At 32.8% G+C, this 15,372-nt stretch overlaps 7 protein-coding genes across 7 annotated transcripts; 4 read left to right on the top strand and 3 right to left on the bottom strand.

Moving 5' to 3' along the window:
• The first annotated feature begins 833 nt into the window (after positions 1-833).
• On the top strand, positions 834-1,104 carry BX663DRAFT_58776 (uncharacterized protein). Its single transcript, XM_051532257.1, has one exon. The coding sequence runs from the start codon at positions 897-899 to the stop codon at positions 1,050-1,052; it is 156 nt and encodes a 51-aa protein (XP_051383018.1). The 5' UTR covers positions 834-896; the 3' UTR covers positions 1,053-1,104.
• Positions 1,105-2,325: 1,221 nt separating this feature from the next.
• Positions 2,326-3,522, top strand: BX663DRAFT_58763 (uncharacterized protein). The gene is made up of 2 exons (XM_051532256.1): positions 2,326-3,102; positions 3,166-3,522. Exons 1-2 carry the CDS (start codon positions 2,426-2,428, stop codon positions 3,413-3,415), a joined length of 927 nt encoding a protein of 308 aa, XP_051383017.1. The 5' UTR covers positions 2,326-2,425; the 3' UTR covers positions 3,416-3,522.
• Positions 3,523-3,778: 256 nt separating this feature from the next.
• BX663DRAFT_58760 (uncharacterized protein) lies at positions 3,779-4,906 on the top strand. The gene is made up of 8 exons (XM_051532255.1): positions 3,779-3,911; positions 3,977-4,081; positions 4,138-4,189; positions 4,269-4,396; positions 4,461-4,567; positions 4,618-4,683; positions 4,749-4,811; positions 4,876-4,906. Exons 1-7 carry the CDS (start codon positions 3,864-3,866, stop codon positions 4,753-4,755), a joined length of 513 nt encoding a protein of 170 aa, XP_051383016.1. The 5' UTR covers positions 3,779-3,863; the 3' UTR covers positions 4,756-4,811; positions 4,876-4,906.
• Positions 4,907-5,594: 688 nt separating this feature from the next.
• BX663DRAFT_509303 (P-loop containing nucleoside triphosphate hydrolase protein) lies at positions 5,595-9,582 on the top strand. Its single transcript, XM_051527598.1, has 10 exons — positions 5,595-6,135; positions 6,198-6,275; positions 6,343-6,400; positions 6,480-6,661; positions 6,724-6,752; positions 6,829-7,186; positions 7,254-7,363; positions 7,434-8,303; positions 8,382-8,886; positions 9,277-9,582. Exons 1-10 carry the CDS (start codon positions 5,692-5,694, stop codon positions 9,388-9,390), a joined length of 2,748 nt encoding a protein of 915 aa, XP_051383015.1. The 5' UTR covers positions 5,595-5,691; the 3' UTR covers positions 9,391-9,582.
• A 21-nt stretch (positions 9,583-9,603) lies between these two features.
• BX663DRAFT_531116 (ribosomal protein L4/L1 family-domain-containing protein) lies at positions 9,604-10,511 on the bottom strand (the record flags this gene model as incomplete). The annotated part of the gene is made up of 3 exons (XM_051530360.1): positions 9,604-10,265; positions 10,346-10,400; positions 10,467-10,511. 3 exons carry the CDS (start codon positions 10,509-10,511, stop codon positions 9,604-9,606), a joined length of 762 nt encoding a protein of 253 aa, XP_051383014.1.
• Positions 10,512-11,533: 1,022 nt separating this feature from the next.
• BX663DRAFT_509297 (uncharacterized protein) lies at positions 11,534-13,143 on the bottom strand. Its single transcript, XM_051527597.1, has 5 exons — positions 13,095-13,143; positions 12,509-13,019; positions 12,272-12,444; positions 11,830-12,219; positions 11,534-11,737 (listed from the first exon to the last, which is right to left on the bottom strand). Exons 2-4 carry the CDS (start codon positions 12,969-12,971, stop codon positions 11,986-11,988), a joined length of 870 nt encoding a protein of 289 aa, XP_051383013.1. The 5' UTR covers positions 12,972-13,019; positions 13,095-13,143; the 3' UTR covers positions 11,534-11,737; positions 11,830-11,985.
• Positions 13,061-15,368, bottom strand: BX663DRAFT_434579 (P-loop containing nucleoside triphosphate hydrolase protein; the record flags this gene model as incomplete). Its single annotated transcript, XM_051523071.1, has 4 exons — positions 13,061-13,399; positions 13,474-14,948; positions 15,015-15,095; positions 15,152-15,368. 4 exons carry the CDS (start codon positions 15,366-15,368, stop codon positions 13,061-13,063), a joined length of 2,112 nt encoding a protein of 703 aa, XP_051383012.1.
• Between the last annotated feature and the right edge of the window lie 4 nt (positions 15,369-15,372).

The raw sequence follows: 15,372 nt of genomic DNA, 5'->3' as shown, positions 1-15,372 counted from the left end.
CTACAAGTGTTTCAATTTGTTAGGAGGATGTATATAATATTAAAAGTATATTAAGAAGTCAAATGAATAGTTTTACTTTGGTATGCCTTTGTTGACGGTAATTTTGCATCTGTATAAGAAAAGGAAAAAAATTGATGTTATAGTATGAACTAGACAATCACCACCACCATTACTGCTACTATTATATAGAGTAATAACTATAAAGTCTGTGATAGAAGAAGTAGGAAATTTTAACTTCAACAAAAAAGACAAGATCAAACTACTAGAGAAGCGCAATTTCGGAAATCAAAAGTTGTTTTAAGAACATTTAGTATTTTTTTTTTTTCCTATTCAATTTTATGAAAATTATCTTGACAAAGCGTTGGTTCTAATAGGGATAACTTTCCCTCATCATAGCCATCCTTAGTTTATTCATGTTTGTGTCAGTTATTTACAAGTACTTATTGAGGTATTACGAATTGGTATTAAAGTTATCAGATAAGGCTCATATTGACATTTTAGAAAAGAAAAATTAAATTATGATACTCGGATGGAAAGCCGTAAATGATTTTGATTATATGGAAAATTGAGTATTTATTGATAATATAGCAGGATTTGAATCTACATATTAAAAAAAAAACCAAATCTTGGTGGGTCTCTTTATTGGTGTGCCTGACAAAGTCACATTCGATACGTGAAAGGATATTTATATGACTATGATTGGAGAGCATCATTATATTAAAAAAGAAAGGAAGATATCACTGGCCTTCTTATCTTTGGAAACCCAACACCTGTCGTACTCAAGAAAAAGAGATATTTTAAACATCATCATTCCGAGGTTCTAAAAGTGAATGGTTAAGGAAGGTGGGGAGGAGGGAAATCTGCACTATCTCTTAGTTTCTTAATGGTATAATCTGATGTATGTTCTTAATGTATATAAAATAAAAGAATGGTCTTTGATAATGGATAGTACACCTATTCATAAGTTAGTTAAGATACAAGCTCTTATTTCTTATTGCGGGTATAATTCCAAGTACCTTATCATCTATTCCCCTTTTCCGAAACCTAATTAAGAAAATAGGGGAGTTGAAAATCAAGTTAGGCGTTAAACGAAACAAAAGATAGCAGATGAAGATAATACATGACTACTAACTACAAGTGTTAAAGATGTCGTTATACAGGTTACTGTGCAAGACTGTGGAGGGGAGGGGGTGGGGGAAGGATAAGCTAACCGTATTATTACCCTTATTTTTTTTAATAACTATAATAGAATACCCATTATAGACATACTTTTTTTTTTTTTTTTTTTTTTTAATCCTGTCTTATGTATCTCTTATGCTTCTCTATCACTCGATATCCCGTTCTTTATATTAATTATATTTGTAGTATAATATATATTCATTCTGCTTAAAACAAAATCCTCATTTTATGTAGTAGATCTAATAAAGAAAGATTTAGTTCCTCTAAATGATGACAGCCATAACTTGTCAATCTCTCAACAAAGTCAAAAGACAAAGGTCGGTTGAGTCTACTAGCCGTAGTATAGCAAAAATTTAAAAACCGCAAATATGTTTAAAATAAATAAATTATCAAGTTGTGCATTCTCAAGTCTTTACTGATGACTTTTAAATCAAAAAAATGAATAGGAATAAATCCAAGTCCCACAGGATGCAAATCAAAAGAAAAGAAAAAAATAAAATAAATAAATAAATAAAAAAAGATCCAATCCTGTTAAATAAAATCTTTCTAATTTTAGAGAACTTTTACCAAGAAACAAATAGCACTAAAAAGAATTCTAAAAATATTAACAATCGTTGTCATGTTTCATTTAAACATATGTATGTTTGCCTATTTTACTATTGTAATAAGCTAATAACTACCGCTACGACAAACATGTTTGAAAACGTAAGGAAGCTCCGATATGAAAACCTCGTGTAGAATTAAACTCTTTTTATTTTCTCTTTTAAATTAAAAAAAGCAACCACGTGTGTATATATGAAGCGCATAAAATACAAGGCCTTTACTATATAATTTTATAGAAGGTCAATACTATGATAGCTAAGATATGCACGACTTGTGGAAATTGCCTTCAAGATAATATATATATAGTAGATATAGACACGACGCTATAGACTTGAAGAGTTTGAAGTTGTAAATAATATACAGAATAACATTTATATTAAAATGTGAAACTTGCCATTATTTAAATAATATTATTCTTTATAGATCGGGATAACAACAGTAGGTGGCCCTCCAATTTTATTTTTAAACTAAAGAAAAAAAAAAAAAAAAAAAAAAAGGAAAAAGAAAAAAGAAAAAAAAGGCTTTTTTCTTCTTCTGATCATCATTAAAACCAAAAAAAAAAAAAAAAGGCTCTCCTTTCCTTTTCCTTTACTATTATTCTACATTCCTTTACATTCCTTAAACTAGTCATTCCTTTAAAGATATGAATAAACAACAGCAGCAGCAACAGTATCCTTATGTCAATTCAATGCCAATGATAAATAATAATAATAATCCTTCGACTCTTTTACAGCATCAAGCTTCTCATATAGTTTATTCACAAAACTATCCTAATAATAATACTATTTTGGTTGATCGTCATCAGTATCATCAGCAACAGCAACAGCAACAGCAACAACAGCAACAGCAACAAGAATATTATAATATGTGTAATAATCATCCACACTGGTTAAATCATCATCCTTATTATCCTCCTCAGCACCAAGACGCTAATAGTTTAATTAATAGAGGAAGTCCGTCTTCTATTTCTTCTGCTGGCTATAGTTCACCTCGCACACCGCCTGCTGTTCATTTTAATCATAATAAGGGTGATCTATCTACTTCAACTAGTACTTTGCCTAATCAGCAACGTTCTTTGTTAGTCAATCCTCTCGTTCCACCTCCTTCACTGGAACAATCAACTGAAGAAAGAGTGAGAGAAACTATTGCTCGTGCTAATACAGTACCTGTTGAGTTCTATCAAACCGAGTTTCTTGAATATTCAAAATCAAATTATGAAAATCAAACGTTAAAGAAGCGTAAACGTATGACAGGAACTGATAGTGATAGCCATTATATTAAGAAATTAACTAACGATTATTCATATGATAATGAAGAAGAGTAAATAATAAATATATATATACATCTATCATTCATATGCTAATTATTTATTTATTTAAATAGACAGCAACTATCTATGTCTGAAATTCGACGTCAAATTCATATTCAATCTGAACAAAAAAGACGTGCACAAATCAAGGATGGTTTTGAAGTCTTAAAGAAACACTTACCTGGCTGTGCTAACAAAAAATTAAGTAAAGCTGCTCTTTTAAGTCGTGCTGTACAACAATTAGAACATATGAAGAAACTACAAGATGAGCTCTTGGCAGAAGTTGAAAGGCTTGTTGAAGAAAATTCAAATTTAAAAAAGTAAGATGACTGTTTTACATCACATGCATTTAACTTATAGTGTATTATACATAGGTATTCCTCTACATCTACTAATTAACATTTATACACTCTACTATGCCCTCCCTTCCTTCCTTTTTTTTCTTTTTTAAAAAAAAAAAAAAAGAAAAAGAAAAGAAAGAAAAAGAAGAAATGTATATCATTAAACTTATAATACCTCTTTATTATACTATTTATGTACTGTCTTTCATTTTTTATATAATATACATTACACTCTTTTTTTTTTTTTGTTATAATAAACCCTAATAATATTTGTCTTAATATGATGCATATTTATGCAAATTATATGAATAAAGTCACACTTTATTCTTTTTTTTTTTTTTTTTTTTTTTTTTTTTGTAAAAACAAGAAATAGGTCATTTCATTATCTTTTTTATTTCTTCTTTTTCTCTACTGAATGTCAATTATATATAATGGACGAAGAAGAATTTGATATTTACGGTGATTATGATTTTAGTCAGGTATAAAGTGTTTTTAGTGATATATATATACATATATTACATAAAGTAATTCATCCTTTTCATAGTCTGACGATATTTTAGACGAAATTACAACTGAGAAGCCTATTACTTCGAATAAAAGAACAAGAACGAATGATGATAAAGAAGAAATATTAGAAGAATCAGTAAAAGTACATTCTATATATAGGATAAGAATACTTAACATATCATTCATTTCAATTTTTAGAATTTGAAAGTGCCTCGACATGAAGAACAAAAAGATGAAGTAAAGAAAAAAGGTAAAAATAATAATAATAAAGAAATACATACTTAAAATTCACATGTCCATGAATGAAAATATATATATTTTTTTTATAGAGCAAAAGGTTCAATCAGCAGCAGTTTATCAAAATAATAATAATGTAACAATTCCCCAAGCTCTAACTCAATTGAGAGGTATATCAACAAAACCAACTCAATCTATTTACCTTGGTGAATTACATTGGGTAATGATTAAACTTGCGGTTTCTATATTTATAAATGTATTAAGTTGATTATATCATCAATTAGTATACAACAGATAAAATTATAAAAGAGCCATTAAAGAAAGCCAATCTGTTAGAACAAATTAAAGAAATGACATTTTTTGAACATAAAAATAATGGAAAATCTAAAGGGTAAGCGAATATATGATTCATGATTTCTTATATTTAATTTTCATATTTAGAATTGTCTTTTTTGAATTTACAAACAAAGATTATGCTTTACAAGCAAAAACTATTTTTGATAATACGTACTGTATACATACATGTCTATATGATTTTTTACAATGTACTAACTTTTACTTTAGTGAATTAGATCATAAAAAGGTATACGCAGTCTTCACTACTTCAACAAATCCATTCAAGCATTTGTCTAAAGGTAAAAAAAAAAAAAACCCTTAATTCATTCATTTTGATATAGTAATAACTTGTATTCAAACTAGAAATAAATACAAACAAATCATCTCGAATGCCAAATAATACGATACCTCGTGGTGGGCCTATGAATTCATCCAGTGGATTCCCTGTATCAGCAGCAGCAGCGGCAGCAGCAGCAGCGGCTATGGTAGGATTTATGCCATCATATGGATTTCCATCAACAAGAATGGGATATAATGAGATGATGATGATGAATAATCCTAATGCTGTTAATACAATGCGTGCTAATAACATGATAAGACCTAATCGTAATACTAATAGTAGAATGACAGGTTATCAAAACTATCAACAAGGAAATACTAATGATGGAGCTGGCTTCAGAGGCATGTATATTAACCCTGCATTTTTTGATGGAAACAATAATAATAATAATAATAATAAATAAATAAACTGTTATTATTAACTATCGCGTAAAACAATATATGACTGTTCTTAGATAGCTGAATATATCATACAAAAGGATAATATGCACGTATTCATGTTGTAGTTAACAATCAAATACGTTAATAGAAAAAGAAGTGTTATTCTTTGTAGTGTTTAAAGACACTATTTTGTTTTCTGTTTAGTAGTTGATGATGCATTTGAAAGTAAAGATAAAATATGATTGATTTTTAATGATGTATGTAAATATTATTATTTTGAACTTTTTCAGTTACTTTTTCAGTTCTTTTTTTTTTTTTTTTTCTTTTTTGGAAAAAAAATATGGCTTTTTTTTTTAAAATTTGACAATTATTACGACTACTTTCTCCCTCTTTTTCTATTTTTTTTTTTTAAAAAAAAAATAAAGGAGTCTTTGTTTATATATAATAAATAAATATATAATGTCTTGGGATTCTTCTGCAGTCAATTTTTCTTCTGGTGGTGCACAAATGGACTTCTCTTCTGGTAATGCTCAAATGGAATTTGGTTCTGGTGATGCTAGCGTTAATAACAACGCCAATTATGGCAATGGTAACAATGATCAGGGTGAATTCTCTCAACCTAATAATGATTATAGACAAGGTAGTGATTCACGTCCTCCTCGTCCTGAACCTACTGAAGAACAATTACAACATAGAAATTATAACTGGGCTTCTAATCGTGCTCGTTATGAATACAATGAAAATGCAATTGGTGAAGATGGTATGGCCCCTCGTGATCCTACTCTTGAAGCTGAACTCTTTGAACAAAATGCTGCTGATCAACAAACCCCCCTTGACTTTTCAAAGTATCAAAAAATTCCTATTCGTGTAGAACGTGGTCAAGCTCCTCCCCCTATCAAAAGCGTAAGTCTTATTATTATATCTTTATTTATTCTTTGATAACTAAAAGGAAATTCTCTATATAGTTTGATGAGGCTGATCTTCATCCTGTCATGAAGGAGAACATTAAACTTGCACATTATGCTGTTCCTACTCCTGTTCAGGTAATTTAAATAAATAAAAATTTTTGAAAAAAAAATAATAATATATTGATTCTAATTCAAATGATAGACATACTCTGTCCCAATTGTTACTAGTGGTAAAGACTTGATGGCATGTGCTCAGACTGGTAAGCTTTATTTTAAAACAGAAAAACTTTTTTTTAGAAGAGGAAATTGACAACAATATATTAATTAATACTATTTTAGGTTCTGGTAAGACCGCAGCTTTCCTTATTCCTACCCTTTCCGCCCTTTTTTACAATGCCAGAGAACTTCAAAAACCTAAACCTGCCCCTTATGAATACAGATCTTATAAGGCTGAGCCTCTCGTTCTTATTATTGCTCCTACTCGTGAACTTTGTTCTCAAATTTTCGATGAATGTAGAAGAGTAAGTTGATAAATATAAATAATACAAATGATAGCTTATCTAATTCTTTTAATGATTATTAGTTCACCTACAGATCTTCTCTTAGACCTTGGTAATATACTCTTTAATCAGAAAAAAAAAAGAGAGAGACTGTGAAAAAAAAAGTATTAATATTTTATTTTATTTAGTGCTGTTTATGGTGGTGCTGACTCTATTGGTCAGATTCGTCAACTTGAAAGAGGCTGTGATGTTTTAGCTGCTGCCCCTGGTCGTCTTATGGACTTTATTCAACGTGGTAAGGTTGGACTTAGTAGAGTTAAATATCTTATTTTAGACGAAGCCGATCGTATGTTGGACATGGGTTTCGAAGCTGTTATTCGTACTATTGCCTTGAAGAGTGGTATGCCTACTGATAGACAAACTCTCTTGTACTCTGCTACTTTCCCTAGAGCTATTCGTGCTCTTGCTCGTGATTTCTTACGTACTGATTATCTCTTCTTGAAGGTTGGTCGTGTTGGTGGTACCTCTAACTCCATTACTCAAAAGGTAAAATATATATATATATATATATATATATATTATACAAGTTTAATTTTTCAACTATTTTTTATAGATTATGCACGTTGAAGAGGATGAAAAGAGAGAGGCTCTTCGTGCATTATTAAATGCTCAACCTCCTAGCCGTACTCTTATCTTCGTTGAAACCAAGAGAAGTGCTGATAGGTAAGTTTAATAAAATAAAATATGAATACAAAAAAAAAAGAGTTTATCTAATATTATGATAATTTAAAAGTTTGGATCATTATCTTTATGAACGTAACTTCCCTTCTACTTCTATTCATGGTGATCGTACACAAATGGAAAGAGAAGATGCTCTTCTTGCTTTCAAGAGAGGCAAATGCCCTATTTTAGTTGCTACCGCCGTTGCTGCTCGTGGTATCGATATTCGTAATGTCATGCACGTTATTAATTATGATATGCCTCAAGATATGGATGAATATATTCATCGTATTGGTCGTACTGCTCGTGTTGGTAAATCTGGTTTAGCTACATCTTTCTATAATGACCGTAGTGCCGCATTAGCTCCTGAGTTGACCAAATTATTGAAGGAATGTAACCAAGAAATTCCTGATTTCTTACAACCCTATGTTACCGATGACTTAACCTTTGATGAAGATCTTGATGATACTGGTGTTGAAGCTCCTGCTTATGCCGGTCAAGAATACGTTCCTATGGAAAGAAACACCCCTGGTGCTCCTCAAGGCTTTAATAATGCTGAACCTACAGGCGCAGCTGACGGAGCTTGGGATTCTGGTAATAACGCTAATGATAGCTATGGTGGTGGAAGAAAATCGAATGGTCGTCCTGGTGATTGGGATTGTCCTGACTGTGGTATTTCTAATTTTGCTTCTCGTTATGAATGCTTCAAGTGTGGTACTGCTAAACCTGAAGGTGCTGGTGGAGAATTTGGTGGTGAAAGACGTGCTCCTCGTCCTAAGCGTGATGGTGATTGGGACTGCCCTGACTGTGGTATTTCTAATTTTGCTTCTCGTTATGAATGCTTCAAATGTGGTACTGCTAAACCTGAAGGTGCTGGTGGAGAATTTGGTGGTGAAAGACGTGCTCCTCGTCCTAGACGTGATGGCGACTGGGACTGTCCTTCGTAAGTTTATATTAACTAAATTATCTGTATATTATGTGTGTATTGTTTATTAAACAAACTATGCTCTCGTTTTTTTAGATGTTCTGCTGTAAACTATGCATCTCGTACTGAATGCTTCAAATGTCATTCTTCTAAGGGTGAAGACAGTGGCGCTGGTGGTTATGGTGGCTATGATAATAGCGGTTATGATTCTCAACCTGCTGCTGAATCTTCTAATTTTGACTCTGGAAATTGGGATCCTAATGCTGCTGCTGCTGGCTGGGGATCTTCTGAACCTGCTGTCGCTACCTCTGCTCCTGCTGCTGCTGGTTGGGGATCTTCTGAGCCTGCCGCTACTGCACCAGCTTCCAATGGTTGGGGATCTTCTGAACCTGCTGTCGCTACCTCTACTCCTGCTGCTGCTGGTTGGGGATTTTCTGAGCCTGCCGCTACTACACCAGCCTCCAATGGTTGGGGATCTTCTGAACCTGCTGCTCCTGCTGCTCCAGCTTCTAGTGGTTGGGGTCAACCTGCCGCTACTAGCCCTGCTCCTGCCTCAGCACCTGCTCCTGCTCCTGCTTCTAATGGTTGGGGTCAACCTGCCGCTACTAGCCCTGCTCCTGCCTCAGCACCTGCTCCTGCTCCTGCTTCTAATGGTTGGGGCCAACCTGCTACTAATAGTCCTGCTCCTACCTCAACTCCCGCTCCTGCTTCTGGTGGATGGGGTCAACCTGCCGCTACTAGCCCTGCTCCTGCCTCAGCACCTGCTCCTGCTCCTGCTCCTGCTTCTAATGGTTGGGGTCAACCTGCCGCTACTAGCCCTGCTCCTGCTCCTGCTTCTGGTGGATGGGGTCAACCTGCTACTACTAGCCCTGCTCCTGCCTCAGCACCTGCTCCTGTTTCTAGCGGTTGGGGTCAACCTGCCACTACTAGTCCTGCTCCTGCCTCAGCACCTGCTCCTGCTCCTGCTTCTAGTGGATGGGGCCAACCTGCCGCTACGAGTTCTACTCCTGCCGCTTCTGGTAATGATGGCTGGGGTGCAGCTCCTGCTGTTACCTCTGATGGTTGGGGAGCACCTCCTGCCTCTGCTAACGGTGCTGGTTGGTAAAAAAAGACCAGATTTGCTGCTTAGAGATTCTTTTAAGAAAAAAAAGTTTGACTCAAATATATATTATATAAAACACAGTATTTGCTAGACATAAGGAGTAAAAAATACACATGTATATTTATGTCTTTAAAATGTATATAACATATTTTATTTCCATTTTTAACAATAAAAGAGTAAAATTATAAAAAAAAAAAAGGCATATATTGTACAGTATTATAATTCTACTTTAAGAGCTTCCTCTAATGTTTGGACAGCACTCTTTTCGATAATTAATTTATCAAAAGCCAATAAATCCAAGACATTTGTTTCCTCTACATGAATCACTTCACAATTAGACAAGTTTCGAGCTGCCAATTCGATCATTGGATTACATGAATTCAAGACAATTAACAACTTGCGTGTATCATTATAAGTCGTTTTTAATATCCTATCCAATTCGCATGTTTTAGGTTTTTCGCTTTTGAAGACATTACTAAATGATTCAACAACCACCAATTGGTCTTGCACGTATTTAGCACTCAGTGCTACTCGCAAACCTAATTCCTGCACTTTACGAGGTAAATTTGTGCTGTGATCACGGGGCTTAGGTCCAAAGGCGATACCACCACCTCGAATATGGGGTGCCTTGCCATCACCTATACGAGCCTTACCACGGCCTTTTTGAGGAGCCAATTTCTTGGACGTACCTCGTACTTCGCTTCGTGTCTTAGTTGAATGTGTGCCTTGTCTCATACCATCTCTTTGCCAAACAACGACTCTATGGAGGATATCTCGTCGAATGGGTTGTCCAAATACTGAATTATCGAGCTCAATGAGTGATGTGGGTTCATTGGTTTTAAAATCACGAAGAAAAGCTTGAACAGTAGTAGGGATGACTATAGTGATTAAATTAATAAGTATTTATTTTTATTTTACATTCATTTGTTCTGTTTTTTTTGGTATTCTTTTTTGTTACCTTTTGGGGCTGCTTCTATAGTTGTAGCTAATGTTCTTTTTTGGACAGATACTGTCTAAATTAAACCAGGGGTAAATCATAAATGTTATAATAAAATTAAAAAATTAAAAGAGATGTTCACCTTTAATAATGAAGAGGCACACAACATTGATCTCATAAACGTCATTATAGTTATAATGGACCAAATAAAAACAAAATAAAGGGGGAGGGCAGAGTAGTTCTTTATTTGACAGATTTTTATTTCATATCTGGGGTCAGTTACATAGTCACGTTTGCTATATGTATGGAGAAAAAAAAACTACATGCACTCCACTCAGTAATTTTGTCTTTATGTTCTTGGAAATAGTAAAGTGGAATACACTTTATATTATTCTTAAGGGAAAACAGACACACGAATAAATGCTAAATAAATATTTAGATTGATTTGCTTTATTCTAGAATGCAATGTATTATTTCTCCTTACACAAGAATACTTGTAAAGCTTCATGCATTTATAAAAGTAAAATACAAATTTATTATTGGTTTCTTTTTTTTTTTTTGAAATAAGATAAATGATGGGTATATGACTTAGATACTAATTAAAAGCAAAGTATATTCATTGACACTTTCTTCCAAATTACTATGATTATTATAAATGTCTACAATAGAAGCAATATTAAGGTGAACTCCAATCTTGACCAAGTCTCTCGAATGTACTATATCTTCTTTACTTTCCTTTCTTCTACCACAATAAATGTTAGCATTCTTATTTAAATGACTGTAATCAATGGTTGTAAAATAAGAGGTTTTCCTTTTATCGAAATCGATGCCAATAGTAATGTAATAAGTGGCTCTATCAATTCAAAAGATACTATGGATATTATTTTTTGACCTTTTTGGATATTGATTCTTTGATAGACATTGCAACTTTTCATAAGCCTACCATAAATACCTTTGACAATTAATTTTTTGGATTGAAAATAACCTTCGTATCGATTTATAAACAATACAGTCTTTGATAATATCTTTGAATTGTTCACATGGAAAATATGTCTTTTATAGGCATCTCTATAAGCTGCCAAAATTTATTTGGTTAAACTATAAACAGGAATAAATATACGCTATTAGGGAAAAGACAGAGTGTTATCTCCATTTCTATTATGTTTTCACTGATATGTTAAATATTAAAGTAGCTATTTTGAATTACACGATAAGATATTAAACTTAGATTGAGAATCACTGTATTCGAATTAAATTATTTGATTTATATTATCTTTATTCTGTAAAAGCTTTCAAACATTTGATGCTACTAAATGTATTTCCTTTTTTTATAGCTTTATATCATCTTCGATATGAAGCAAAGTTTATTGATGACGAAGCGATCTTCTGAATCGTGTTTCTCTTCTCATTCGTCTAAAGAAATGCATATAAAAAAAAACTCTTAGTTTCTCTCTCTCTCTCTTTTTTTTTTTTTTTTTTTTTTTGTATTCTTTGCTTAACCTTACCTAATGTTTCTTTCTTGAGATATTAATGACTTTTCTAGTTCTTTATCAGATAAAGCTTCTAAACGTGGCTCCCAGTCTCTAGTTTCTTCTATAGATCGGAATCCATTATCAAGTATTTGTTTAACCTCTCCTTCCATCATTGACTAGATATAAAAGTCAGATATATGCATTCTGATGATATCCTATTACCTCTTCTGTATATTGTCTTTTTAGTCTAAATAACTGTTCTCTGACAGCATGGGATATAATTGGCAAATACTCTCCACCTACTCCTAACTCGGATACTAATTGACGACTAAATACTTCTGGCGCATTCGTCTGCTCATCGTTGCTATCCAATTCCCACTCAAATTGATCGCGATAGTTAACCTTACCTATCTGTAGATCAAGCTATGTTTTATCAAGTCAGTTATTATTTTATATGTTTATTTATTTTATTTACATGAATAATAACTCGAGTATGTTTTAAGCACAGGTTGATTTTACTAAAAGTTTCAAATTCAACAACTTGTGATCGAATTGAATCCGCGATAGGTTGAATAAATCGACTCAATGGCGTTAACTGAAGGTCTTCACATAACAATTCAGCAAACCTTTCAGGCGTAATATATTGCTCTAAAATTTGACATGACATATGTTTATATCTAACTATAGGAATCTTAATGAATGTCAGATTTACCATTCATATTCCATAAAAATCTATCCCTAAGTTTAACTGAATCAATATCCAGATCTAATCTAATAGGTACTAAAATCTCATCCATATTTGCAATGTTATTTAATTCAATAAATGAGTAAACTAGGTCTTCATTCTTTCTTTGAATCGTCTTTTGCCATTTTTCGTTAATAGGCCCAACTCCAATATTTAAACTTTGTTGACTTGCAGCATCATTCATCTTAATGGTCTCTTGTTCATTAGTTTCTTCTATTAATTCATCGTCATCAGACTCATTTCCAGGACTAATAAAACGTAATTTTTTGGCTGGAATGTACGTCTTTGGTAACAATAATGCATTATCATCAGAATGCTTAAGTCTATCTGGATAAGAAGAAAAGACTCCCTGTGTTCTAATTGAAGGTTTTATATTAGCCATCGTTGGATATGCAAATCGAGTCTGATAAAATGTTTGCTGCTGTTTCATATTAGTTCTTAACTATGGCACTATTTAATAATAATAATAATAAAAGGTATGCATTTGTGTAACTTAAAAATATACATATTTTGTATTTATTATGCTGTTTTAACATTATTAAAATATTTAGGTGCTGCTTGAGGTAACCAAGCAGACTGTATAGCAGATACACCTCGCACATAATGTTTTGTAGTGAATACTAATTCATTATACATGATTCCTTCTACTCGTTTACCAAACATAGCAGATCCAGGATGAATCTTGACTACTTGGCTACCTGCAACGCTCTTGTAAGATCCATCAGGCTGTAATAGTGCCGTATTTTGGAAAAAGCCTGTTAAGAAACACTTCAAGACATTGTCTGTTTCTCCTCCACATGTACTATTTGGATCCATATCAATTCGCTCACAAAATCGAATAAGTTGATCTCGTACTTCCTAATTAAAATTGTTAAAAAATACTCAATATTGACTAATAATTTGTATTTTTCTTTTTTTTCTTTTTTTTTTACCATAGCAATCTTCATATTTCGATTATTAATAAAATTTTCTCTACACCATTCAATATCACCTTTCACTTCCCAATATGATTTAAGTACATTTAAAAGAGTCAAGTGATCGCCATCAGGATGAAGAAACTTCTTTCTTGCTTCAGCTGCTTGCTCACGCTTATCAGAAGGAGTAAAAAAGATGGAATCAACAGATAATAAAGAAATGATAGCAATTACTTCTAATGAACAACCATATTCTTTTGACTGAATAAGAACCTTTGAATAGGTTGGATCAAGTGGAAATTCAGCCATCTGTTTACCCAAATCAGAGAGACAACCCTTATCATCAATAGCTCCTAAAGCATATAATTCCTCCAAGGCACGTATGAGAGACGCTCTTGAAGGTCTATCCATATAATCAAATTCAAGCACATTATCGATCCCACTTGCCTTTAATGAAAGAACTGCTGAAGAAAGGTTACATCGTCTAATCTCAGGAACAGTATCATCCTCTAATTCTTTAAATACATTCTCGGTATACAATCTGTAACAAACACCAGCAGCCTCTCTACCTGCGCGACCTGTTCTTTGCCATGCTGAACTCTTTGAAATAGGATGTAATAAAAGTGATTCAACGCCAATCTTTGGATTAAATCCACGTAATTTAGCTAACCCACTATCAATTACATAGCGAATACCTGGAATTGTAATACTTGTTTCTGCAATATTCGTAGCTAAAATAACCTTACGTGTATTTTCTGGTGCTGGATCGAAAACTCTTTGTTGTTGAGAAGGGGGTAAGGCTGCAAATAGTGGACATGCCATCAATTTTTGTTGTTGTGGTCTTAATTGAGCTGAGTATTCCTGAACAAGTGCAGCTAAACTCTCAATTGCATCTTGACCTGGTAAAAAGACGAGAATATCTCCTTTTGGATTATTCACATGAATTTGAAAGATCGAGACAAGTGCTGCATCCAAATAATCGTTTTGTGGTTCGACTGTAAACATTGTGTCGACAGGGTATAAACGACCCGATACATAAAGAATCTTTGCATTATTAAAGAATTCACTGAATTTCTCGGCATCTAATGTGGCACTCATGACAATAATCTTTAAAGGTTGAATACCTTTTTCTCCAGCTTCATACTTTTTCTGTCTTATTTCTTGAATCTTTTTAATCATACCAAACAACATGTCTGTTCTTAATGTACGTTCATGTGCTTCATCGAGGATAACAATTTTGTATCTTAAAAGGAGTTCATCTGATAGAATTTCACGCAATAGCATACCATCAGTAAGGTATTTGATAATGGTTTGTGGACTAGATGTATCATCAAAACGGACTGTATAACCAACTTTAGTTCCTAATCGTGTCATGGTCTCTTCTGCTACACGTTTGGCTAAATTGACTGCAGCAACTCGACGAGGTTGTGTAATAGCTACACCACCTAAATCTTTTGATACTAAACCTGCTTCAACTAAAAATTGTGGTATCTCTAAAACATAAATCCATGTATTAATTGTTTAAAGAAAAATCTTTCTCTTGAAATAAGAATGCTTACGAGTTGTTTTTCCTGAACCTGTCTCACCCATAACAATCATTGTATCAGTTTCTTTCATACTTTGTATAATGGCTTCTCGACCTTTATAATAATGTCAATTACACTAAATGATCAATAGTATTTTTTTTATCAATTACCTGAATAAATTGGTAATTGTTTCCTAAATTCTAACATTTCCATTTTCTTTTTTTTGTAATCAGTACGATCTAATCTACTTCCTGATTTATTTTTAGCATTGAACTTATGCTCCTTATTTGTTTTTCTCTTTTTATTGTTATTTTCGATTGATTTATCTTTAAACTCCCATTCTTTTTCAATAGGATCCTGTTCCTGGAAATTGACAACCCTTTTCATTATT

Source organism: Cokeromyces recurvatus (assembly GCF_025118155.1).
Source record: "Cokeromyces recurvatus strain NRRL 2243 chromosome Unknown BX663scaffold_12, whole genome shotgun sequence".
Taxonomy (NCBI): domain Eukaryota; kingdom Fungi; phylum Mucoromycota; class Mucoromycetes; order Mucorales; family Mucoraceae; genus Cokeromyces; species Cokeromyces recurvatus.
Note: the sequence above shows the minus strand (reverse complement) of the source record. Positions and strands in the feature narration are given on the sequence as shown.

Bases quoted from the DNA above. Each gene is read 5' to 3' on its own strand.
- BX663DRAFT_58776 (XM_051532257.1), top strand. From the start codon at position 897: ATGTATGTTCTTAATGTATATAAAATAAAAGAATGGTCTTTGATAATG.
- BX663DRAFT_58763 (XM_051532256.1), top strand. From the start codon at position 2,426: ATGAATAAACAACAGCAGCAGCAACAGTATCCTTATGTCAATTCAATG. The intron at 3,103-3,165 runs GTAAATAATAAA...TTATTTAAATAG, and splicing joins TCATATGATAATGAAGAAGA to ACAGCAACTATCTATGTCTG.
- BX663DRAFT_58760 (XM_051532255.1), top strand. From the start codon at position 3,864: ATGGACGAAGAAGAATTTGATATTTACGGTGATTATGATTTTAGTCAG. The intron at 4,190-4,268 runs GTAAAAATAATA...TTTTTTTTATAG, and splicing joins AGATGAAGTAAAGAAAAAAG to AGCAAAAGGTTCAATCAGCA. The intron at 4,397-4,460 runs GTAATGATTAAA...ATCATCAATTAG, and splicing joins ACCTTGGTGAATTACATTGG to TATACAACAGATAAAATTAT.
- BX663DRAFT_509303 (XM_051527598.1), top strand. From the start codon at position 5,692: ATGTCTTGGGATTCTTCTGCAGTCAATTTTTCTTCTGGTGGTGCACAA. The intron at 7,364-7,433 runs GTAAGTTTAATA...ATAATTTAAAAG, and splicing joins ACCAAGAGAAGTGCTGATAG to TTTGGATCATTATCTTTATG. The intron at 8,304-8,381 runs GTAAGTTTATAT...TCGTTTTTTTAG, and splicing joins GGCGACTGGGACTGTCCTTC to ATGTTCTGCTGTAAACTATG.
- BX663DRAFT_509297 (XM_051527597.1), bottom strand. From the start codon at position 12,971: ATGAAACAGCAGCAAACATTTTATCAGACTCGATTTGCATATCCAACG. The intron at 12,445-12,508 runs GTAAATCTGACA...GTCAAATTTTAG, and splicing joins ATTTTTATGGAATATGAATG to AGCAATATATTACGCCTGAA. The intron at 12,220-12,271 runs GTAAATAAAATA...GATAAAACATAG, and splicing joins ATACTCGAGTTATTATTCAT to CTTGATCTACAGATAGGTAA.